This window comes from Coenobita brevimanus, chromosome 53 (assembly GCF_032717465.1).
Source record: "Coenobita brevimanus isolate Jiangsu-jjx chromosome 53, ASM3271746v2, whole genome shotgun sequence".
Taxonomy (NCBI): domain Eukaryota; kingdom Metazoa; phylum Arthropoda; class Malacostraca; order Decapoda; family Coenobitidae; genus Coenobita; species Coenobita brevimanus.
This window is the reverse complement of record NC_137006.1, coordinates 40,167,877-40,194,865: the sequence shown is the minus strand read 5'-3', so window position 1 is coordinate 40,194,865 and position 26,989 is coordinate 40,167,877. Positions and strand designations below refer to the sequence as shown.

The following is a 26,989-nucleotide window of genomic DNA, read 5'->3' as shown; positions in this document are numbered from 1 at the left end:
TCAATCAGTGGTGGTTTCAGTGTTCGTTTCAGTGGTTGTTCTATTGGGTGTTCCACCACAGCCTCTGCCTCTGCCTCTGCCTCTGCGTCTGCTTCGCGCTTGCCTTCTCTGCCTCCTCCTGGTTGAGTTCTCACAGCTGAAGTATAAGAAAATTATGCTATTGACTGTCAATGTAGCCATCTTTTTGTATCTATACCTGTTTTTTGCCTGACAGCATTTTATGAGGTAGACCTCCACCGATCCCTTTGCCTGGGCTCTCTAAGCTGTAGTATAGGAGAAAATTGTTTTTTTGGTTCATGTATTTGTCTGTGTATTTACTTATCTGTGTGTAACAAGACGTAGCGAGTATTGAGGAGTGGCCTGCCGATAATCCCTCTTCTTGGGTTCCCATACCTTGCGTGTTTGGAAAAAATGGTATTCTGATTGTGTGTCTGTGTGTGTATTATATATATATATATATATATATATATATATATATATATATATATATATATATATATAGATATATATATATATATATATATATATATATATATTATTGTGTGTGTGTGTGTGTGTGTGTGGTGTGTGTGTGTGTGTGTGTGTGTGTGTGTGTGTGTGTGTGTGTGTGTGTGTGTGTGTGTATGCGTGTGTGTGTGTGTGTGTGTGTGTGTGTGTATGTGTGTGTGTGTGTAACTATTTTTTTTAATGCAAAGAAGAAGCTACCAATGCCGGGAGCTCGCAAACCATTCCTTCTAATAAAAAAACAGAAACAATACGAAAGAGAGCCAAATTCAAGATCCGTTCATTTCAAGATGCGTCAACACACTGCATTTGAAAGACTCAGGATCATAAGGTGCAGGAAATGTTGACAGAGGCAGTCAGTTCCAGAGATGACCTGTTGTATATATGAAGGATTGGGAGCAACAGCTAATTCTTGCATGAGAAATTTGGACAGAAAAGAGATGAGAGTTTATTACTAGACGGGTGCTAGGTGACCGTGGTTGTGGTGGAGGGATCCAAACAAATAGATCAGAGGAGCAATGATCATCGAATTAACGATAAAAAAGAGATAAAGATGCAACAGTGCAGTGAAGAGACAGAGCATGAAGGGAGATAATAAGAGAAGGAGAGTTAATGAGACATAAAGCTTTTGACTCCACCTTGTTAATCTGCTATTTCTCCATCTATTGCCAGGTGCCTTAATCCCGTAAGGGGTGGCCATAAGCAAATTGCCTCCATGTCGCCCTGTTCCCCGCCATTTCACTGCCGTACTCCCAGCTCACACACCCTCTCCCATATACCTCTCCACTCCATTTCTCCATCTCATCCTTGGCCTTCCCCTCCTTATCCCCCCCTCCACCTCACTCACTTACATTCTCCTTGTCAGTCTCTCGTTCTCCATCCTCTCCACATGGCCAAACCACCTCAGTGTGTTTCGCCTAACGCTTCTTATCACATCCACATCCACACCACAATGCTCCTTCACTTCCTCATTTGTCAGTCTGTCTCTTCATGTGACTCCACATGCTCTTCGCAGATAACTCATTTCCAATGCTCTCACTCTTGCCTTGTTTCCCTTCAACAAGGTCAAAGCTTCACTTCCATACCTTAGAATTGGTATCACTGTAGTAATGCAGTGACTTTTTCACTTCCGTGCTCACTTCCCTGTTTCTTATCACCGCTTTCAAAGAGCCAGCAACCTTTTATCCTTGCTGTACCCTTTCAAGCACTTCACTCTCTAAAATTACATCCTTACTCATCACACTACCCAAGCATGTACTTAAATGCACTCACATTTTCCATTTCCTCCTCATCCAACCTCACTGAACATTCGGTGACTTCATGTCTCTCGAAGACCATAACTTTACTCTTCCCTACATTCACCTTTAGATTTCGTTTCTTACACACTCTTCCAAACTCATTCACCAAGCCTTGCAGCTCCCCTTCGTCTTCACTTAACAACACAGAGTCATCTGCAAACAACAGTACAGGGAGTTTCTGAACACTGCCCTCTCTCATTAGGGCCGTTCCAACATCCACTGACCTACGTTGTATCTCTTTCATAACCCCATCCATATGCAGACTGAACAACCATGGAGACATGACACATCCCTGCTTCAGTCCATCCTTCATATAGAGAAATTCACTTACTTCACGAACCACACGCACTCATAGCACCCTCACACAAACTCTTCACGGCATTCAGCAACTTCCTGTCTACTCCATAAATATTCTTAATAGTCTCCACAATCCTTGTCTATCCACCCTGTCATATACTTTCTCCAAATCCATGAAGGCCGCATACAACTTCTTTCCCTTCTCTAGAAACTTTCCCATTAAAGACCTAAGAATGAATATCTGATCTACACAACCTTTTCCCTTCTTAAAACCTCCCTGTTCTTCTCCAACTAATTCCTCTGTTATTTCTCTAACTCTGTCAATAAGTTTCGTACCATATACTTTCCTATTACACTAAGATGACAAATACTCCTATGGTTACAACACATTTTATTTTCCCCCTTTGCTCTGTACAATGGGAAAAAATATATCTCCGGGACTTTAAATAGCAGTAAATGCCAAGGTAAAGGCATAACTACTCGTAATAATCTGAAAGTGTACTACACAAACAGCCGGAGTTTACGTAATAAAATGGATGAACTGAGGGCTTTAATTTGTACAGAGAAAATAGACATTGCCGTTATTAGTGAAACTTGGATGAATACAGACACTCGAGAATTTTTAGCAGAATATCAGATAAAAAGCTATAATATTTTTGTGTCAAACCGTCAGGGAAGAAAGGGGGGAGGGGTAGCTATTTATTTAAAGGATTAATTAAACTGTTACAATAAAGCAGACATTAAAGTAGATAGGGACACAGAAAGTGTCTGGGTTGAAATTAGTAACAATAGGGAGAAATTAGTCTTAGGAGCAATTTACAGATCTCCTAAATTAAGTAGAGCTGATAGTAAATACCTTTGGGAGGAAATTAGGAAAGCATCACAGTCCAGATTAGTAATAATTGTTGGGGACCTTAATCTGCCAAGGATAGATTGGAGATATCAGACAGGAGATGCAGAGTCAGAGGAATTTTTTGAGGTAGTACAGGATAATTTCCTTTATCAGTATATCAGGGAGCCCACCAGAGGTAATAATATACTAGATTTGGTTTTAGCTAATAAAGAAAATATCATTAGCGATATAGAGGTTGGTGGACGACTTGGTAATAGCGATCATGAAGAAATTAAGTTCAAATTATTTGGGATGTCTGTTCCACTGAAAATACCTCCACCGTTCCTAGTTTTCGTCTAGGAGATTTCGATGGCTTAAGAGCTTATTTTCGAACGGTATTCCACAGGGAGATTAGCTATTAGAGGGAATGCCAGATCAGTGGGGATCCCCAGGTCATAGGTCAGGCGCAGGAAGCACGTGGGGATGTCCGTCAGGTGTCTGTGAGGGGGGAGGTGGTAGATAGGAATGTAGTCCAGGTGACGGAAATTAACTCAGCTCCAGTATCAAACAGACGTTCAACCAGTGAGAAGTATAACGAGTTAATAAATATAATACACGGAGGCCAAGATAAATATATTCCTTCAAAACCGTTTAGAACTAACAATTCAGAACCAAGATGGTTAAACAACAGATTAAAATCTCTCATAGGCCAAAGGAAAGGAATATATAGAAAAATAAAACGTGGAGAGGAACACTTACGCAACCGGTACACAATTTTAAATAGAGAAGTAAAGAGGGAGATAAGAAAAGCAAAGAGAAGTTATGAAATTAAGGTTGCAAGTGAATCAAAAGAAAACCCCAAGAGTTTTTATCAAATGTACCGAACGAAAAATAAAGATAGGATAGGACCACTCAGAACAGAATCAGGTGACATTACCAGTGAAGATAAAGAAATGTGCTCCATCCTAAATAATTATTTCATATCAGTATTCACCAAGGAAAATCTAAGCCTGGTCCCTCAAGCAGCAAATATTTACCATGAGAATACGGAAAATATTCTTAGTAAAATAACCATTAGTAAGGAGGACGTATTGAAAGAAATTAATAAGTTAAAACCTCAAAAATCGCCAGGTCCGGACGATATATATGCAAAAATTATAAAAGAAACCAAAGAAGAATTATGTCAGCCACTTTTAACGTTATTTAATGACTCTTTAAGTTCAGGAGAAGTTCCAGAGGCGTGGAAAACCGCAAACGTAGTGCCCATCTTTAAAAAGGGTGATAAATCAGCTGCGTCGAATTATCGTCCGATAAGTCTAACGTCAATAGTAGGAAAAATGTTAGAGTCAATTTTGGCAAATAGGATTAGAGAACACTTAGAAAGATTTAATCTTATAAACGAAAGTCAGCACGGATTCAGGCAAGGACGATCCTGCCTCACAAATTTGTTGTCATTCTACTCGGAGGTCTATGAGGCAGTAGATAGCGATAAAGCTTACGATGTTATTTATCTGGGCTTTAGTAAAGCTTTTGATAGAGTCCCACACGAAAGGTTAGTTAGAAAGGTTCGAGCACACGGTATAGACGGCGATATCTTAAAATGGATAGAATCCTGGCTGAAAGGACGAAAGCAGAGAGTATTAATAAATGGAACTAAGTCGGACTGGGGATTAGTAACTAGCGGTGTACCACAGGGTTCAGTACTCGGTCCCTTATTATTTATCATATATATAAATGATCTAGACTTAGGAGTCAATAGCAGAATCAGCAAATTTGCCGACGATACAAAAATAGGGCGTATCATTAACTCGACTGACGATTGCCATAACTTACAAAAAGACCTCGATACATTGTCCAAATGGTCTAAAACTTGGCAAATGGAATTTAACGTTGAAAAATGTAAAGTACTTAACGTAGGCAAGACCATTGGAGATACTAAATACAGCTTAGATAACAAAGAAATTAGCAAATCGGAATGCGAGAGAGATCTAGGAGTTATGATTAGTAACGACCTTAAACCTAGGCAACAGTGCATTAATGCGAGAAATAAAGCAAATAGGGTCCTAGGATTTATTTCGAGAAGCGTGAGCAATAGATCATCTAAAGTAATACTGAAACTTTATCTAGCATTAGTAAGGCCACATTTAGACTACGCAGTACAATTTTGGTGTCCTTACTATAGAATGGATATTAATTCGTTAGAAAATGTACAGAGAAGAATGACTAAAATGATACATGACGTCCGGAACCTGTCATATGAAGACAGACTGAAAAGACTAAGTCTGCATTCGCTAGAGAGGCGTAGAGTAAGGGGAGACTTAATTGAGGTGTTTAAGTGGATGAATGGTATAAATAAGGGAGATATTAGCAAGGTACTTAAAGTGAGCATACAGGATAGAACTAGAAATAATGGTTTCAAACTAGAAAAATTCCGTTTCAGAAAGGAAATCGGTAGAAATAGGTTTGGTAATAGAGTAGTAGACGAATGGAATAAGCTGCCTAGTAAAGTAGTTGCTGCCTCTTCCATTGAGAGTTTCAAGCATAGGCTAGATAAGCATATGACAAATAAGGGGTGGATATAGAATAAAGAAAATATTATAACCAATACTAATTCAAAAAAAAATTTCTTTTCAGGTTACACTATGATAGTCTCTATTCTCCTTTCACACTTTCCTGTAAAATGTCCACGCCAGTTTTTCTATATGGCGTGGTGTTCTTTCTGACTTTTTCCTGCCGGCTTCAGCTGGAGGGTTTGGAGGGCGGGGGAGAGCCTTCTTCTTTGCTATCCTTATCTCATTCTAGTAGTTCAGTTACCCTTCTAGGAGCTGCCTAGCATGGGCCAACCGGCCTACTGCAGTTATCCTCTCTTCTTATGTTCTTATGTTTACCTTCTTTCTAGGCCAATCTGCATATCTACATCCGTTCTACTACTACTGTATCTCTCCCCCATGCTTCAGCATTTCACCACACACTCCATCAATTCCTGGGGCTTTCCCCATTTTAACTCTCTTCATTGCTTCGACAACTTCCATCTAACTGATTTCTTCCTTTCTTCTCACATCCCTCATTTTCTCAACCATTCTCCAGCCACTTATACTAGCATTACTTTCATTCTCTGTGTTCAACAGTTCCTTAAAGTGTTCTCTCCATCTGCTCAGTTTTTCTCCCACCTACACTAGTAATCTACCATTTTTATCTTTCACACCCCGACTAACTTCTTTATTAACCTGTCTAGCTTTCTTTACCTCTTTCAAGAACATTTTTCTACATGCCCTCGATTTTACACTCAAATTCCTTCCAAACTCCTCATCCACTCTCTTCTTATTCTCTTCTATCTTTTCGCCTCTCTCTTCTTCTCTACCTTTACTTCTCTCTTCCATCTCTCAACTTCCTCCACACCACTACTTTTCATCCACACAGATATCTTAACAGAGCCATGTATACTCCACTCACTAAACATGTGTGTCTTCCGGGGGCCAGGGTGGGTAATGTAACAGAGACAGTTTCAAATATCATGAAGGATAGTGGAGACAAACGCACTGTGTGCCTAAGTGTAGGAGGCAATGATATTAGTAGGCGAAAGAGTGAGGTACTGTGGCAGCAGTAAAAGGATAAGTTAGAGAAGGTTAGGGAAAGGGGAGGGACCCCTGTAGTACTCGGTGTGCTGCCTAGAAAGCGGGTTAGGAGAGAGTGGTTGAACAGGGCAATAGGTTTTAATTGCCGCCTTGAAAGATATTGCAAAGATAACGCAATACCTTTCACAGACAGCTGGTACCGGTTTTCTGGTCGGAGTGACTTGAATAGTTGAGATGGGACTTATCTTACCAAGCAGGGAGTTACTGTTTTAGCTGGAATGATAGATAGGGAGTTAGAGGGTTTTTTTTTCGAGGTTGAGAAGTAGATGTACAAGAAGTTGCGGCAATTACACTCAGAAATTAGTATTATCATGTTTGGATAGATGCATGAAGACTTGCAAAAGTAAGAACAACAGTTTAGCCATTAGTGTAGATATATCCACTCAGGCATCTCAAAATGAGCAGACGATGATAGAGGACAGAACAAGCGATGATAGAGGGGCGATAAGTGACAGTACAAAAAATCATTTTATTAGTAAAGAGTTCCCCAGTCAGAGACAAAATAAAAAATAGTAAGTCCCAAGGTAGAGGCATAACTACTCGCAATAACCTGAAAGTGTACTACACAAACAGCCTGAGTTTACGTAATAAAATAGATGAACTGAGGCCTTTACTTTGTACAGAGAAAAATAGACATTGCTGTTATTAGTGAAACTTGGATGAATTCAGACACTCGAGAATTTTTAGCAGAATATCAGACAAAGGGCTAATATTTTTGTGTCAAACGGTCAGGGAAGACAGGGGGGCGGGGTGGCTATTTATGTAAAGGATTCATTAAACTGTTACAATGAAGCAGACATTAAAGTAAATATCTATCTATCTATCTATATACCTAGGCTGCTTCCCCCAAGGAAAGGGAGGTAGCCGAGACAGGACGACTCACTCTCCATTTACTCATCCATTCAAACACATTCATTCGCATCTTAGCCCCAAAGGGGAGAACGGACAGATCCTCACCGCATCACACCGCACAAGGGTCAACTGCGCAATGCAAGCAGTGACATCCACAGCAGGGCCCGACAGCAGAACTGGTTTACCCCTGCCACATCATAACAGACCCATCCCTTTACCCGCACCTGACCTGACTAGCTGATCAGACCAAATGCGGGAGAATATCCCCTCAGGGCTGCGTCATCACTTATTCATTCACAATTTCTCTCCATTTATTTCTGTCATGCACAGCCACTCTTCCTTGCTCAACAGACATCCCTCTCGCATCCAGCGCTCTCTTCACACTGTCCATCCATCCTATTCGTGGTCTTCCTCTCAGTCTTACACCTCTCACATCAGATCTAGTTATCTTTTTCACCAATCGCTCATTATCCATTCTCTTCATATGCCCAAACCATTGCAACACCCTCTGCTCAACTCAACCAGCCATCTCCCGAACAACTCCAGTTCTCCTTCGCACTTCATCATTTCGCACTCGATCCATACGCGTCACTCCACACATACTCCTCAGACATCTCATCTCCATTACATTCAAAGTAAATAGGGACACAGAAAGTGTCTGGGTTGAAATGAGTAACAATAGGGAGAAATTAGTCTGAGGAGATATTTACAGATCTCCAAAATTAAGTAGAGCAGATAGTAAATACCTTTGGGAGGAAATTAGGAAAGCGTCACAGTCCAGCTTAGTAATAATTGTAGGGGACCTTAATTTGCCAAGGATAGATTGGGGAAACCAGACAGGGGATGCAGTCAGAGGAATTTCTAGAGGTAGTAAAGGATAATTTCCTTTATCAGTATATCATGGAGCCCACTAGAGGTAATAATATACTAGATTTAGTTTTAGCTAACAAAGAAAAAGTTATTAGTGATATAGAGGTTGGTGGACGTCTTGGTAATAGCGATCATGAAGAAAATAAGTTCAAACTTATTTGGGATGCCTATTCCACTGAAAATCCCTCCACCGTTCCTAATTTTCGTCTAGGAGATTTTGATGGATTAAGAGCTTATTTTAGAACGGTATTCCATAGGGAGAAGAGCTATTTTAGGGAGTGCCGGTGCAGTGGGGAACCCCAGGTCATAGGTGAGGGACAGGAAATAGGTTGGAATGTGCCCCAGGTCTACAGGGAGGGTCAGGTTCCAGGTGGAAGTGTAGCTCTCGTGATGAGGATTGACTCAGGTCCAGTACCAAGCAGACGTTCGGCCAGTGAGAAATATAACGAGTCAGTAAATATAATACACTGAGGCTAAGATAGATATGTCCCTTCAAAACCGTTTAGAACGAATAATTCAGAACCAACATGGTTAAAGAAAAGATTAAAATCTCTCATAGGCCAAAGGAAAGGAATATATAGAAAAATACAACAAGGAGAGGAACACTTACGTAACCGGTACGCAGTTTTAAATAGAGAAGTAAAGAGGGAAATAAGGAAAGCAAAGAGAAGTTATGAATTTAAGGTGGCTAGTGAATCGAAAGAAAACCCCAAGAGTTTTTATCAAATGTACCGCACGAAAAGTAAAGATAGGATAGGACCACTCAGAACAGAATCAGGTGACATTACCAGTGAAGATAAAGAAATGTGCTCCATCCTGAATAATTATTTCATATCAGTATTCACCAAGGAAAATCTAAGCCTGGTCCCTCAAGCAGCAAATATTTAAGATGAGAATACAGAAAATAATCTTAGTAAAATAAACATTAATAAGGATGACGTAGTGAAAGAATTTAATAAGTTAAAACCTCAAAAATAGCCAGGTCCAGACGATATATATGCAAAAATTATAAAAGAAACCAAAGAAGAATTATGTCAGCCACTTTTCACGATATTTAATGACTCTTTAGTTTCAGAAGAGGTTCCAGAGGCGTGGAAGACCCCAAACGTAGTGCCCATCTTTAAAAAGGGTGATAAATTAGCTGCGTCGAATTATCGTCCGATAAGTCTAACGTCAATAGTAGGAAAAATATTAGAGTCAATTTTGGCAATAAGATTAGAGAACACTTAGAAAGATTTAATCATATAAATGAAAGTCAACACTTATTCAGGTAAGGACGATCCTGCCTCACAAACTTGTCGCCATTCTACTCGGAGGTCTATGAGGCAGTAGATAGCGATAAAGCTTACGATGTTATTTATTTATCTGGACTTTAGTAATGCTTTTGATAGGGTCCCACATGAAAGGTTAGTTAGAAAGGTTTGAGCACACGGTATAGACGGCGATATCTTAAAATGGATAGAATCCTGGCTGAAAGGACGAAAGCAGAGAGTATTAATAAATGTAACTAAGTCGGATTGGGGATTAGTAACGAGCTGTGTACCCCAGGGTTCAGTACTCGGTCCCTTATTATTTATTATATGTATAAATGATCTAGACTTAGGAGTCACTCCTCCTCCTCCATTTCATTTGGACCTTGACTCTTACCACCACCAACTGGTGGTCAGAAAGTCATCTCCCCCAACTTCTAGAAGTTCTTTCATCCATTATACACCTTCTCATCCAATCATCCACACACACAGAATCAATCACTTTCGTCCGTTCATTCAGTTCACCACCGACCCGTCTAATCACATGCCATGTATACCTTTGGATCATTGTGTCTGAAGAGAGTATTGGCTATTTATTTCTATCTATCTATCTATCTATTGCCAGACGCCTCAATCCCGTCTGGGGTGGCCACAAACAAATCGCCTCCACGTCTCCCTGTCCCCCGCCATTTCACTGCCCTGCTCCCAACTCACACCCCCCTCTCTCATATACCTCTCCACCCCATCCCTCCATCTCATCCTCGGCCTCCCTCTCCCTCTTCCCCCTTCCACCTCACTCACATACACTCTCTTCGTCAGTCTCTCACCCTCCATCCTCCCCATATGGCCAAACCACCTCAGTGTGTTCCTCATAACGCTTCCTATAACATCCACATCCACACCACAACGCTCCTGTATAACCTCATTCGTCAGCCGGTCTCTCCATGTGACTCCACAGGCTCCTCTTAAATAACTCATTTCCACTGCTCACACTCTTGACTTGTGTCCTTCCAACAACGTCCAAGCTTCACTTCCATACGTTAGAGTTGGTATCACAATACTGTCATTTAGTAACTTTTTCACTTCCATGCTCACTTCCCTGTTCCTTATCACTGCTTTCAAGGAACCAGCAACCTTTCTTCCCTGCTGTACCCTTTCAAGCACTTCACCCTCCAAACCTCCATCCTTACTCATCACACTACCCAAGTACTTAAACGTACTCACATTTTCCAATTCCTCACCATCTACCCTCTCTGTACATTCACTGACTTCACCTCTCTCAAAGACCATCACTTTACACTTCCCTACATTCACCTTTAGATTCCGTTTCTTACACACTCTCCCAGACTCATCCACCAAGCCTTGCAGCTCCACTTCGTCTTCACTCAAACAACACAGTATCATCTGGAAACAACAGTACAGGGAGTTGCCAAACACTATCTTCTTTCACCAGGGCCACTCCAACATCCACTACCCTACCTTGTACCTCTTTTATTTCCCCATCCATGTACAGATTGAACAACCATAGAGACATGACACATCCCTGTTTCAACCCAACCTTCAAAGAGAAAAATTCACTTATTTCACCATCCACACACACTGCAGCCTTAGCACCATCATAAATACTCTTCACAGCATTCAACAACTTCCCATCTACTCCATATATTCTTATTACTTTCCATAATCCTTGTCTATCTCCAAATCCATGAAAGCCACATACAACTTCTTTCCCTTCTCTAGAAACTTTTCCACTAAAGATCTAAGAATGAATATCTGATCTACACAACCTCTTCCCTTCCTAAAGTCTCCCTGTTCTTCTCCAACTAATTCCTCTGTTCTTTCTCTAACTCTGTCAATAAGTATCCTACCATACACTTTTCCTATTATACTAAGAAGACAAATGCCCCTATGATTACCACACACTTCTTTTTCTCCTTTTCCTTTGTACAAGGGAATAATTATACCTGACTTTCAATCCTCCGGGACTCTACCTTCCTCCCAGGCCAATCTGCACATCTTCCACATCCATTCTACCACTATCTCTCCCCCATGCTTCAGCATTTCACCACAATTCCTGGGGCTTTTCCCAATTAAACTTTCTTCATTGCTTTCACAACTTCTATCCTACTGATTTCTTCCTGTCTTCTCACCTCCCTCCTTCTCCAAGCCATTTCCCAGCCACTTATATTCGCATTACTTCCATCCTGTATGTTCAACAATTCCTTAAAGTGTTCTCTCCATCTGCTCACTTTTTCTCCCTTCTCCACTAGTAATCTACCATTTTCATCTTTCACTCCCCTGCTAACCTCACTTCCACCCTGTCTTACTCTCTTCACCTCTTTCCAGAACATTTTCTTACAGTCCCTCCACTTTACACTCAAATTCCTTCCAAATTCCTCATCCACCCTCTTCTTACTCTCTCTTACTAATCTTTTCACCTCTCTCTTTCTTTCTACATATAACTCTCTCTTCCGCCTCTCAACTTCTTCCATTCCTTATTTCTCATCCATTCACTGTATGCTTTCATCTTTTGTGCCACAGCCTGTCTCACCTCTTCATTCCACCACGCTGTTCCTTGCACCCCCCTCTGTCTTCTCGTCCTCCCACACACCACATCACATGCTGCACATATTTCTTCTGTAAATATCCTGCACACACCTTCCACGTCCCCAATCTGCTCCAATTCATATTTGCCCAATCGTTCCTCCACTTCTCTCTTATACTCTGCCTTTTTCTCATCCTCTTGTAACCTTTCCACTCTCCTTGCAACTACTCCTTCCTCTCGTCTTTCCTTTCTTCTATTCCTCCATCTTACTTGGGTCCTAATTCTAGCCACCACCAAGTAGTGATCAGAAAGTCCACTCCTCCAACCTCTATAAGCTCTTGGATCCATTACACATCTTCGCATCGTTTCATCCACACACACATAATCAATCATTGCCTTCCTTTCATTCAGTTCACCACCCACCCTTCTCATCACTCGCCATGTATACCTGTGGATCATTTTAAGCCTGAAGAGGGTATTAGCTATCACCAACCCCCTTCCAGCACAAATGTCCACTAATGCACTGCCATTCTCATCTGTCTCAGCAGGCACACCCCACTCACCAACTATTCCATCCACCTTCACATTCCTTACTTTACCATTCATATCACCGATCAAAAACACTCTCTCATTCCTTCCAAACTTTTCCATGCACACTTCCACATATGTCCAGAACTCTTCTCTCACTCTGCTAGCACGATCTTGCGTTGGCGCATATACACACACAATCGCTCACATTTGTATTCCAACTTTCAACTTTACCCACACAATTCTTGACCCAACTGATCATACTGTCTTATGCTCTTCTTCCATCTTTTACTCACAACTATACATACTCCTTCCTTTGCCCTCTCATTCTCACCTATTCCTGCACATATACTCCATCCAGATTACCATTCTCTCACACTTTCTCCTCTCCATTTTGTTTCAGTTATTCCACATACATCCACTTTCTCACCCTCAAGCACCTGCACAATCTCACTCTCTTTCACCTCATCAATCGCTCCTCTTACATTCCATGTAGCCATTACCAAGTCCTTTGTCCGGTCCTGGGTCGTCATCGTTAAGTCAGTCCTTGTCTGAGGCTTCTTTTTTTTTTTTTTTTTTTTTAGTTAGTTGTTTTCCGGGGAGGGGCACTAACCCTCCGCCAACCCTTTTGGTCGCCTTTTACGACAAGCAGGGATACTGGCGGAATATTCTTGAAAAAAAACCCTACCCCCAGGGGGACTATTAAATTGTTTATTTAGATACCAAGGGAAATTATTGTTTAATGATCTAAATTCTGAATGCATAAAAAAAAAAAAAAAAAAAGCTAACCACCACGAGAAAAGACCAATTAGCAAGCTTGTCCCCGGGTCTGTCATACCAGCTTATCACAAACAAATGTAAAGTATTTACAGCGAACAAAGATAATATGCCTTCCCACCAGTGTATCATTTTATGCCTCACTTATCCAGCGAATGCTAAGTGCGATTCTTAAGTATGGTATAGGGAAGGCTGATCACATAACTATCCTTTCATTGCACTGAATGTGCTCTCCACGACCCAGCTGTTTCCTCCAGTCTCATGTTACCCTACTATCTACATCAGAATCTCCCTAAGGGGCTGAAAAGGAAGGCTGCCAGAGGTTGGGCAGCGTGGATAGCCGCCATTAGGTGACCAAGGCCGAAGCATGAAAGCATGATGGAGCCTTTATAAACGATACAAACGAAACGATCAGTCACAATTTGTCATACTTTCCGGCATATTGTCTCATACATTCGACCTTCACAACGCCTCAAACAATGTCTTTTGTAATCGTCAATCACAGTGTCACGTACAATTGCCCTCTATAATTTTCAAGCACAATGTCCACTACAATCGTTCATCACAATTTTGTACCACATCCAGCAAAATAGCTGACACAGTCTATCACAATGCATCTCAGTAATCTGTTCCGCATTCCACATTTCCATCAGCATATCAGTCGCAGTCACCCACAGTAATAATGCAATTTTTTTCACAAACAATTTCAGGATATCACAATATCACTGTCCCCAAGACTTACGCAGATAGTGTTAAAGTAATTGGCCATCTAATGTATGTGGAGATACTGAATTATATAGTACATTTATGTGATCTTTTAACGAACGAGATACAGGTATTTCTTGCTGTATTTTTTAAAAAGCAATGGTTTATTTTAAGGCTGACGAATATTGGGAGAAGCTAAGTATTATTGGAAGGTAAACCCTTGACTATGAATACTTCTTCTTCGATATGTTCCGGTCACCTACGGATAAGTTAACTCAGGCCAGCAACTATACATTATTTGATTGAGCTGTGCAGCTAAAATGTATGTGGAGAGTAGGGTGTGTTTGATTCGCGGCTGCTGATTGGTCGCCGATGATGTAAATCTATAGCTCTTCTTATTTTAACACACACACACACACACACACACACACATATATATATATATATATATATATATATATATATATATATATATATATATATATATATATATATATATATATATAATATATCTATATCTATCTATCTATCTATCTATCTATATATATATATATATATATATATATATATATATATATATATATATATATATATATATATATATTAATTGCTTGCAATATACAGTAAGCAGCCAGTTAAAATTTGGAATAATTTCCGAAGCTAAAGAGGTCAAAATTAGCTTTAAAAGTTTACTGTTATCAAAGAAAATTAATGTTGATTGTGAAGTTTTATATAACGATGAGTGACGTTTGAAGTAAATGATCCACCCTGGGTGTACACCTACGTCCGCATGTTGCACTAATATCCACCCACAGCGTACACCTACGTCCATATGTTGCACGACAGTAAATGCCTGCATTTATGTTAATGACGTCATCGGCGGCCAATCAGCAGCCGTGAATCAAACACCCTACATGCCCTATACATCTCAGGTGCACAGCTCAATCAAATGGACTATAACTATTCCAACTGGGTGGGTTTCAGTACAGTCTTTTGTTAATGCTGTCAGTACGAGAGGTTTCCAAAGCCTAATAAAATTGTCTGGAGGCATCAAGAGCAATTGTTTAAAGCATTAATGGGGTTAAATGTGGAATTCGTCATTACAGTTGCAGTATTCATAATAAATACACAAATATCAGTTAGAAGACTTAGGTCCATATCGTTGTCGGATAAGGAAGGTCTCCAACACCTCTTCTTAAGCAATATATTTTGCTTATTATACCTTGCCGTCCTCCCCAGTCTCAAAAAATTCTAATATAACCATACTCTGCATAAAAACTACTTAGTGATATCAGCCAGTCAAGTCCAAAAATAAATCGGTAAAGAAGAGGAGTAAGCGAGGTTCCCTAACCAACCAGAATACGAGGTTTAGAGTAATGCCTATCAACTGTGCGGGGGTTATTAAAGCAGACAAGGTTTCTTCAGTCAAAGTAGTTTTCAAGAATACTAGATACAGTAATCGAACTTCTATACAAATTCTCAGTTGTACAGATAAATTAACAAAGACGTGATGAAAACAAACTTATATATTCCTTGTGGAATCCAAAATACATAGAACTGCTAAGTGGCATCCAAATACACAGACCTGCAAGTGGTGTCCAGAACACCGTTAAGAAGCGGGATTTGCCAGTTAGGTGCTCGAGAAGCTTCTCGGCATTTCCCGTATCGTAGGTTTCGGTACCAGTCAGAGTTGCCAGTTTGCCTGCTGTTTGTGAGTGCAGTTATTTCGTAAGTTATGCATCAATTTTTATGCTGTTTTTCTCAATAATGTTTGATTTACGTGATTGTTTGTTAAATTATGTGATTGATATTAAGTTTATATGGTAAATAATTTACAGTGTTATGTAATGTAAGAAAACTCTTGCATGTTTTGGTTATCTCCGAGTTGGTAATTGTGCTCTCGCTCTCTAGAAGACACCAGAACTGTGGAGAAGTAGATCATTCTCGAACAATGCAAGCTTACATAAGGATGGATAAGAGACTAGAAAAAGTTCAGTTGGTTTTCAGTTCAGTCTGAGTGTAGTGCAGTGTCAATTTGCAGCCTAAATTTTGGGTACTTGTGAAAACACTGTTGCCAAGCATTAAATGTAATAACAGTGAAGTGTTGTCAAATATTACGTGTAATAACAGCGAAGTGGTGTCAAGCAGTTAGTGTAATAGAAGTTAGTAAAGTTTTTATAGCTCCAGTGCTTGTGAGAACAGTGAAGTTGGAAAGCATTAAGTGGAAATATTTGGAAAATAAAGAGAGTGAACTTTAAGAATCCACTGTTTAGTTTCACCTCAGCTGATCTTGTGTGCTGTACACCGAAAGGCTCACCATAAGAACAACTCACTGGGCAACGTCCTTCCTGTACTGAACTACTGCTGTTGGAGCCTGTGGCAGTGTGGGGATGCGTACACAACAATACGTAGACTTACAAGTGGAATTCTAAATACTTATACCTGCAAGAGGACTCCAAAATCCATACACCTACAAGTGGAATCCAAAATACACAGACCTGCAAGTGGAATTCCGAAAACATAGACCTACAAGTGGAATCCAAAATACATAGACCTGCACACTGAATCCAGAATACGAAGACCTGCAAGTGCAAAAGAATGGCGCTTCTCAACTACTGTAATTGTACCACAGACCCTTAATATCGTCAGCAAGTTTGTGTGGGTATCATGCTGTACCGTTTAACCAGCATACAAAGAACAGTGAGAATATACGCTACGTTGGCTACGTAACTGGTTGGTGCTTCTTTATCTGGAGTCTAGTACCCTTATGGCAAAATATTTTATCAACAGGTAGTCTTAACTCTTAGGTCATGTCCATAACAAATGCTTGCTGGCACGGGCGGGAGTTCTGCAAAATTTTAATCCAAAGTAGTTCTCGCTGGTCCCCGCCTGTGCTAGATTTTGGAGTGGACGTGGCCTAAGATGACGAATGGTCACTCCTAGCTATATAAAATCGTCTAATGGTAAGAAAGAATGAGATAGTTAAGATTTCTGATGTGCTGAAACGGTTTGATTGAGACATAGAGTTACAGATGTGTTTTTACTCAGGTACGAAGCTGTGAGAGATGAAATTACCATGTGACTGGTTGAAATACAGAGAATAAAGTGCGATAATCTTCTCCTCGTGGGATTTATTTTTACATGAGGGAGGAGGGACGTAGAAAGACTCTATACTCACTTTTCCTTGTCTTTCCTACAACACAAATCTTAGTAACGAAAGGAATGTTACCGTAAGTTATACTGTGGCAGTACAGAGTGACGTACCGGAAGGAGGAGAGTACCGGAGAAGTGGACAGCTGACATTCGACCACACCGTCTTCACACCTGTACAGGGAGGCCAAGAGTTGTACCAGGTTTGGAAATATATATATATATATATATATATATATATATATATATATATATATATATATATATATATATATATATATATATATATATATATATATATATATATATATAATATATGGGTTGTGTTGTTGTTGGCAAAAGGGACATTTTGGCATTTCTATCTGAGCGATATATTTTGCTTATTGCTCCTCAGTATTCCCTTGTACGCTATAATTTGCATCAATAATATTCAAGAGCATGGCGGCCCCTTTATATATATATATATATATATATATATATATATATATATATATATATATATATATATATATATATATATATTCGTACTGCCAGATTATCGGGACAGCACCCATATGGTGAAGTGGTTAATGAAGGGTATATCCAAATCTTCCAGTCCGAAAAGTCTCGTTTAATTTGAATAAAATAATCTGTGAGAGCAAGAATACAATGGAAACGACGTCATCGTACTGAAGGAGTTAAAAAGTAATGTTCAAAATACATAGTTCAGACTGAAATACAAGAGTTCTCTATGGAGGAAACGACACTACATGAACATCTTCACGCATATACTGCTTAGTCAGGGACAAAACTTGGGTTATAATATTACTCCATCAACTGCACACTTAATATAAAGCATGTCGATCACTTTCCGCCTTGACTCATCATTCAGAAGTATCTATTGGCAAAGAGACATACCAGATCTCTCTCAGAGTTGGATAACTAGAAGAGGGAAGTGAAACATGAATTGAAAATTTATCCCCTGCACCGGGAGGCCCGGGGGTCAAAACACATTAGCGGGTTGGTAATTAGTGGTAATGGCAATGCTGTCACTAACGAGGGACATTACTGTGGCAGTGAGATTTTAAGTTGATTATAAATGACTCATATGTTCGTCTCTAACACTATACAAATCTTCTTCAGTGGCTGCAATGTAAACTGAATAATTTATGCTATCCACTGAGGTCACTAGCGATTAATGGCAACACAAATGAGACGCAGTCAAAACATTTACACAAAAATACAAAAATACCATTGTTCAAAACATTCATCCACTCACATCTTCTTCGAAGGAATGCAAAGAGGACACAATACGGAAATGATTTCGTGAAGAGGCTGTTTGCAGAGCAGAAGGGAACTGATAAAAATTCCTCTCAGCCAAGCTGACGTAGAAGAGTGAGCAAAACTTTCATACGGCATATGAAAATACATGGAATTTTTAGACTGGCAAAGAAGGCAAATTTACTAACACCACCACGCTGATATCACCACATCATCACACTGGCACCCACGCCACCAACACACCTATACCTCCACATCACTACACTGACACCACAACATTACCACCAACAAACCACCACAGTGACGTCGCACTGCCCACATCACATCACCACAACACGACACTTACACAACCACCCTGACACCACAACACCACAACACTTACACCACCACAACACCACATTAACACCATCTTACCTACAACAGGAGCCATCAGGAAGGGTCCAGGAGACAGGGTCACTAGATTCCTCACAGGACTCCACCGGACCTGGCTGGCCTGTGGGAGAGGTCAGGTCAGGTCAGGTCAGCTCATATAATAGGAGGGAATAGACCACGTAAAGTTAGACTAGGTTAGAGTTGGTTAGGTTCGGTTAGGTTTGGTAAGGTGAGGCAATATCTTCAGGTTACATAACAGAAGGGGTTAAGTTTGATAGGTTAGGCCTGGCAAGGTTTCATTAGTGTAAGGAAGGTTAGAGCTATACTCATTTCATCTTAACTTTGCACAGATTTTTGTCCTTTTTTTACCTATTTCACAGAGTCCGGTGGCAAAAAGCCAGTATTACTACTCTACATCGTTTACAAAGCACCTTCTTCTTGTCAGTATCATATTCTAGTGTTACTCAATAATTACAACACAGCATTGAAGATGGTGGCAATTTTAGGTCAGGCTAAAGTAAAAAAAAAAAAAAAAAAAAAAAAATAATGGTAATGATGGATCGGACAAGGTTATGTTAGGTCTGGCCCTTTAATAAGTAATATAATAATAAGGTTCGATAGTAAAGTTCATGTGACGCCTTCAGTGTGATGACGTATTCCTCGATTTTATTCCTGTCGCCTCCAGGCAATGGTATCTTGCTTGGGAGAGACTTTTCAACCTAGAGGAGTTAGGTAAGTCTCAATCAAGTCTTTCAGTACTCATGTCGAGTAGAACAATATGGAGATAACAAAACAAATTATAAAGAACATCACTGGATTGATGGATATAAAAAAATGGAAAAAGAAAAAACGGTGTTATGAAAATTAATAATACCTTAATAAGTAAGAAATATTCACGAATAGGACGGCCGTAATTTGATCTGATTGGGGTCGTATTCTGAGTGGCTTTAGAGCCTTCGTGACACCTCTTCCTCAGCGATTTATTCAGAACATTGCACCTCAGTACGCTCTTATAATTTATTGGTGTAATGCTTAATATTAAAACGAAATAAATAAGCACAGAATATGGGGAATAAATCGCTAAGGAAGAGGTGTTACAAATCTCCTTTGGCACGAGGATAGACGTGAACAATCAGGATAAATCTAAATGACGTGACTGGACCAAATTAGACCTGAGTGGAACTAAGTGGACGAAACTGACCTGAACATACCTAAGCCAACCTGACTGAGCCTGAGTGAATGGAAACAACACGGGTGGGCTTACGTGAACCTGAAACGGAATAACTGAACCCCGATGAACCTAACTGGGTCTTAACATCTCTGAAAGAAATGTGTATGTTTTTTTTTTTTTTTTTTATGCGAGGAAGAAGGAACCAAAGGCCATGAGCCCGCAGTAACAGTTCCCTCCAAGAGAAAAACAAAATACAATAGAGAGCCAAATTCAAGATCCGATTATTTTGAGATGCCTGGACACACTGCGTTTGAAAGACTGGAGATCATAGGCAGGAGGAAATACAGACAGAGGGAGACAGTTCCAGAGCTGACCTGTTGCATGAATGAAAGACTGGGAGTAACGGTTAACTCTTGCATTAGAGAGTTGGACAGAAAAGGGATGAGAGTTTGCTGCCAGACGGGTGCTACGCGCCCGTCGTAGAGGTGGAGGAATGCAAGCAGACAGTTCAGAGGAGCAGTGACCATTAAAGTAGCGATAGAAATGAGATAAAGATGCAACAGTGCGGCGAAGAGACAGAGGTTGAAGGGAGTCAGTAAGAGGAGGAGAGTTAATGAGACGAAAAGCCTTTGACTCCACCCTATTGAGAAGAGCTGTATGTGGGGAGCCTCCCCACACATGAGAGTTGTACTCCACACAGGGGCGGATAAAACCCCTGTATAGAGTCAACAATTGTGCAGGGGTAAAGAAAGAGCGGAGTCGGCTTAGCACACCCAATCTCTTGGAAGCAGATTTTACAAGAGATGTAATATGATCTTTCCAAGATAAGTCCCGAGTAAATGAAACCCCAAGCATGTTCAAGGATGATGCAGGATTAATCTGAATATTATTAAACATTAGTGGGTATACCTGTGGAAGATTTTGTCAGGTTGATAGGTGTAAGAACTGAGTCTTAGAAGCATTAAAGACAACCATATTATTTTTACCCCAGTCAGATATATGAGACAAGTCAGACATTAGGTGTGCCATAGCCTCATCCCTTGTTTCTTGAAGTAACTGTTGAGATGGGCGTTGCGGGAACCGAATGGAAAGGTGAAGGGTGGAGTCATCAGCGTATGAGTGGATAGGGTTAGATGTACAGCTTAGAAGATCATTGATGAATAAAAGGAAGAGAGTTGGTGATAGGACAGAGCCCTGAGGAACACCACTGTTGATAGATCTAGGAGAAGAACGATGGCCGTCTACGACAGCAGCTATAGAACGACCAGAAAGGAAGCTAGCGATGAAGGTACAGATAGAAGGATAGAAACCGTAGGAGGGCAGTTTGGAAATTAAAGATTTGTGCCAGACTCGATCGAAAGCCTTTGAGATGTCAAGTGCAATGGCAAAGCTTTCGCCAAAGTCCCGAAAGGAGGATGACCAGGAGTCTGAAAGGTAGGTGAGAAGATCGCCAGTGGAGCGTCCCTGACGGAACCCATACTGACGATCGGAAAGAAGGTTGTGATAGGAAAGATGCCTTAAAATTTTTTTATTAAGAATTGACTCGAAAACTTTTGAAATACAGGACGTTAAAGCAATTGGACGATAGTTGGAGGGTTGGGAGTGGTCACCCTTCTTTGGGACTGGCTGAATGAGAGCAAACTTCCAGCAAGAAGGAAAGGTACAAGTTGACAGACAAAGGCGAAATAGTTTGCCTAGGCAGGGTGTAAGCACAGAAGCACAGTTTTTGAGAACAACAGGAGGGACCCCATCAGGCCCATATGCCTTGTTAGTACTGAGGCCAGTAATGGCAGAAAATACATCAACTGAAGAAATTTTAATGTCAGCCATGAGGAAGTCAGAGGGGGAAGTGATGGAGGAACAGCACCGGAATCGTCTAACGTGGAATTGGATTAGAAACTCTGTGCGAAGAGATCTGCTTTATTAGTGGAAGAAATAGCTACAGAACCATCAGAGTAGAAAAGAGGAGGGAAGGATGATCAGGTTAAAGTTGTTAGAAAGATTTTTGGCAAGGTGCCAGAAGGAGCGGGAAGAATTCGAGTTGGAGAGTTGAGAGCATTTAGTATGGATGAAATTATTTTTAGTAGAGCGAAGAACAGACTTAGCACGATTCCGGGCAGAAACGTAAAGATTATGTGATTCAGGGGTGGGTTGGCTCCGGTACCTTTTGTAGGCCTTCTCCTTGTTGCGGACAGCATTAGAACAAGCGTGATTAAACCAAGGCTTTCTTGTGTTAGTCAAAGGATATGAGAAAGGAATGTATGCTTCCATGCCCGAGAGAATAACTCTGTAATGCGCAAGGCACACTCAGATGGCTCACGGCCATGGAAGCAATAATCATTCCAGGGAAAATCAAAGAAGTACTGCCTGAGGGCCTCCCAGTTCGCAGCTCCAAAATGCCAGAGACGACGTTTCCCTGGAGGGTCCGCAGGCCATACTGGAGCGATAGGACAGGTTAAGGTAATAAGGTTGTGATCGGAGGAGCCCAACGGAGAGAAAAGATTAACAGAGTAAGCAGAAGGATTAGTTGTGAGGAAGAGGTCAAGTATGTTGTAGCTCTCTCCAAGGCGGTCAGGGATACGGGTAGGGTGCTGTACAAGCTGCTCTAGGTCATTAAGGATAGAAAAGATGTAGGCTTGTTCACCAGGTGGATCCGTGAAAGGAGAGGAGAGCCAAAGGTGGTGGTGAACATTGAAATCTCCAAGAATGGAGATTTCAGAGAAAGGAGAAATGGACAGAATGTGTTCCATCGTAGAAGTAAGATAGTCGAAGAATTTTTGATAGTCAGTAGAATTAGGGGATAAGTAAACAGCACAGATATATTTAGTCAGAGAATGACAGGAAAGCCGAAGCCAGAGAGTGGAGAATTCAGAAGAATCAAGTTCAGGAACACGAGAGCAAGATAAGTCGTTGCGTATGTATACACAACAGCCACCTTTGGCTTTGAAATGAGTATAGAGAAAGTAGGAGGATACAGAAAAGGGTTTGCTGTCAGTTGCCTCAGACTACCTGGTTGGATGTAAATACCCTGGACGGACCTAACTGGACCTGGATGGCCCTAACTAACTGGACCTGGATGGACCTTACTAACTGGACCTGGATGGACCTTACTAACTGGACCTAGATGGACCTTACTAACTGGACCTGGATGGACCTTACTAACTGGACCTGGATGGCCCTAACTAACTGGACTTGGATGGACCTTACTAACTGGACCTGGATGGACCTAACCACTTGGACCTGGATGGACCTAACTAACTGGACCTGGATGGACCTAAGTGGACCTGGATGGACCTAACTAATTGGACCTGGATGGCCTTAACTAACTGGACCTGGATGGACCTAACTAACTGAACCTGGATGGACCTTACTAACTCGACCTGGATGGACCTAGCTAACTGGACCAGGATGGACCTAACTAACTGGACCTGGATGGACCTAAGTGGACCTGGATGGACCTAACTAATTGGACCTGGATGGACCTAACTAACCGGACCTGGATGGACCTAACTACCTGGACCTGGATGGACCTAAGTGGACCTGGATAGACCTTACTAACTGGACCTGGATGGACCTAACTAACTGGACCTGGATGGACCTAACTACCTGGAACTGGATGGACCTAACTAACTAGACCTGGATGGACCTAACTGGACCTGGATGGACCTAACTGGACCTGGATGGGCCTAACTAGACCTGAATCTCCAAAAACTGACCTGAAATGGATCTTATGGGCCAGACCGGTCTTGAAGTGGAACTGATGACTCTAAATGGACCTAATTAGTACTAAATAGTCGTAATCAGTACTAAATGGTTCTAATTAGTGCTAAGTGGTCCTAATTAGTGATAAGTGGTCCTCACTGGCCTTAAATGAAAGTGAATTTATCAAAGTTTGACGCATAGGACCTCACTGAACAATAATCCTTTCAGTCAAATAACGTGCTTTCATGTTTCATTCTTGCTGTCATCAAATATATATATATATATATATATATATATATATATATATATATATATATATATATATATATATATATATATATCTATCTATCTATCTATCTATATATATATATATATATATATATATATATATATATATATATATATATATATATATATATATATAAACTCCAAAGGGTTAGATAAAGCCTCAACTAAACTCTTCAACAATATAATCCCACAAAAAAGCTAAATAAAAATCGAGTAGTGGCAGAAAGAATAAAATACAAACTCGGTGATGGGACTGGCGAGGTTATATGGCCCCGATGGACCAAAGTGGACCTGACTGAAATGTACGAAAACTAATCTCACGGGACCTGACTTAGACAAAGTGCACCATGAATGTTGTGAATGGGTCTGCGCATGGCTGATATTATCCAAAACAGCCGATCTCTTAACACCTGGATGGATCAAAACCCACCAGTGGAAGAATGGACCAATTTACTCTTAAATATATCATGCAGGGAATTCGTGGACTATCTTGACTTGCATTTCTAATGGCAATCCTGGTTGAACATTATACCCGGTGATGGTTTTGGCAGCAGGACACAGACAGAACGATTGCAAAAGTTCACCGACACTTTTCTGCCAACTGTTTTAATGGAAGGTGTTACGTGAACCATTTTGTTTGCTATCAACAGGAATCACGCAACAAAACGGAATAGAAAGGAAAGATACTCTCTGTCATCTGGGGAGGACAGAGAAATATGGAAGGCCAAACACACAACGCTGACAGAGGAATATCGTCGAACTACTATTGCTCATGGCTGTACGCAGTCAACAAATATGCGTGTTCAACGAGCGGTCGAATAATATGTAAAACCTACTCGTTACCTCCGACAGATACCTAATTGCTCCGTTCAGGAAAAGTATCCTCAACTGGCATCTCCTGGCTACACACAGCGGGAAGTGTACAGGCTGTCGGAAGATCGCCTACTATTCTACTGCATCTACGTCATATTTAAGGCATGTCAGTCACCTTTCTACCAGACGTATATGAAAGGTGATTAGCTATGGACAGAGAATCAAATCAGGAGTCTCGGGTGAGGAATATCAGCCAGCAAATAAGAGTGAGATGTGGAAGTGGTGAGATATTAGTTTTTTTTTTTCTTTCTTTCATTTTCTTTCCACGACTGTACTGAGTGGGGGCGATCGCAGCTAAAGCACTCGCCGTTGATTAGGCATGATAACAAACATACTATACTCCTCGTGTTTCGAGATCACTGACTAGTTTTTTTCTTTTTTTCTTTTTTACGGAAGATGAGAAGAAAAACAAACTGACTGTAAAATTAATCCATACACCAGATTACAGGTGTCCTCCATTCATACAAAATCTGTAGCAGTTGGACTTGAACAGCTGAAAGTTGAAGTTTGGAGGCAAACAATTCTGGGGAAGCAAGTTCCGAAAAGAAGCAGCTCGGGGAATAAAAGAACTCCGATAGGCAAAAGTTCTGCAATATGACAGTGTGACAGTATAGTTATGAGCGTTACCAGATGCCCGTGTAGCACGGGGAAAGGCTTGAAGAGGTGGCACAATGGATACAATTTCATCTGAGCATTTACCATAAAAGTATCTGTAAAATAATGCAATGGAGGCAACATTCCTTCTTACTTGTAGGGGAGGTAGTCCATTTGTAACTGCATGGTTATCAGTTTTTCTTATATAGCTTTGTTTTGAATTTTGTCCAGTTGTTTTAGTGAAGCCTTCTCACATCCACTCCACAAGGGTGAGCAATATTCGAGCTGAGAGTGCACATGAGTCTTGCACATTACAGCCAACTGCTGGTCAGTGAAGAAGTTACGGGTTTTGTACAGTAATTAATGTTTCAGTGAAACGGTTTTAGCAAGTGGTGTAATATGAGAAGTCCAACTGAGGATATTGTTAAGCGAAATACAGAAAATTTCAGTACGTTTAGAAGCAGGAATACCGATTGCACTGAAGGTAATATAGGAATCAGGCAATTGTCTGTCTATTAGCAAATTATAATTATCTGGTTTTCCTAGCATTAAATGAGATAAGATTGTTTTGTCTCCATTCATTGATCTTAAAAAAGTATTGATTTATGGAAACTGCCACACTGAGTTTTGAGTTAGAGATATCAAACTTTATGAATGAGTGTTTAAGTGTGAAGAAGCTACTGTAAAGCCTTCATATATCTGCATATGGATGCATGTGACTGTGGGTGATAGGCAAGATGTCTTTATTATATATTAGCAATAAGGTTGGAGTCAGAACTGGTCCTTGTGGCACGCCGCCATTAATCGAGTTGAAACTGATTATACATCACTTACTTTATCTCTTAAATTTCCTTCACTGAGATATGAGGAAATCGATGGAACAAAAAATGATAGGCTGTAGCAAGGGAGTTTGGATAGCAAGGAACGTTGCCATACTGTGTCAAAAGCCTTAGAAATATCAAAAGCTACTGCATGGGATTCTCCATGTAGTTCATTGGACTGATGAATGGTATGAGCCAAGAGATTGATTATATCAATAGAGACTGAGTATATATATGTTTGGGTTGTACTACCGTACCTAAAAGACACACATTAACAGTCTTTTGGAATACTTAAAAAACAGAAATACTTACCTTGACAGAGAACTGAGGCTATCACAAGAAAGGAAAGTGTTACTATTACTCTTGCCTGGAACTTCATCATAGATCTCTATATTCTGAGCGCTGTTTCGGAGGAGCAGCTGTTGGTCCGGCTACCAACCGCACACTAAAGGATATGAGACTGACGGATGAGAATAAATAGGTGTACAAGACTATGGCTTTGCTGGCACGCTTTTGTTCTATTGTGTTGTCATTGTTAAGAGTATCAATAATGCCACATCCGGGACCACGAGCATGACATCACAGAAAATTTCATTTAACACACGAAACTCTGCCACACAGCATCCTGCACTATATCATTCCATACGACACTGTGTCACGCCACT

General features: G+C 40.6%; 1 protein-coding gene across 1 annotated transcript; it reads right to left on the bottom strand.

Annotated features, from left to right (window-relative positions):
• On the bottom strand, positions 1-26,756 carry LOC145400801 (uncharacterized). The gene is made up of 4 exons (XM_080273237.1): positions 26,637-26,756; positions 18,918-18,996; positions 17,358-17,417; positions 1-136 (listed from the first exon to the last, which is right to left on the bottom strand). The coding sequence occupies exons 1-4, from the start codon at positions 26,704-26,706 to the stop codon at positions 1-3; spliced, it is 345 nt and encodes a 114-aa protein (XP_080129363.1). The 5' UTR covers positions 26,707-26,756.
• Between the last annotated feature and the right edge of the window lie 233 nt (positions 26,757-26,989).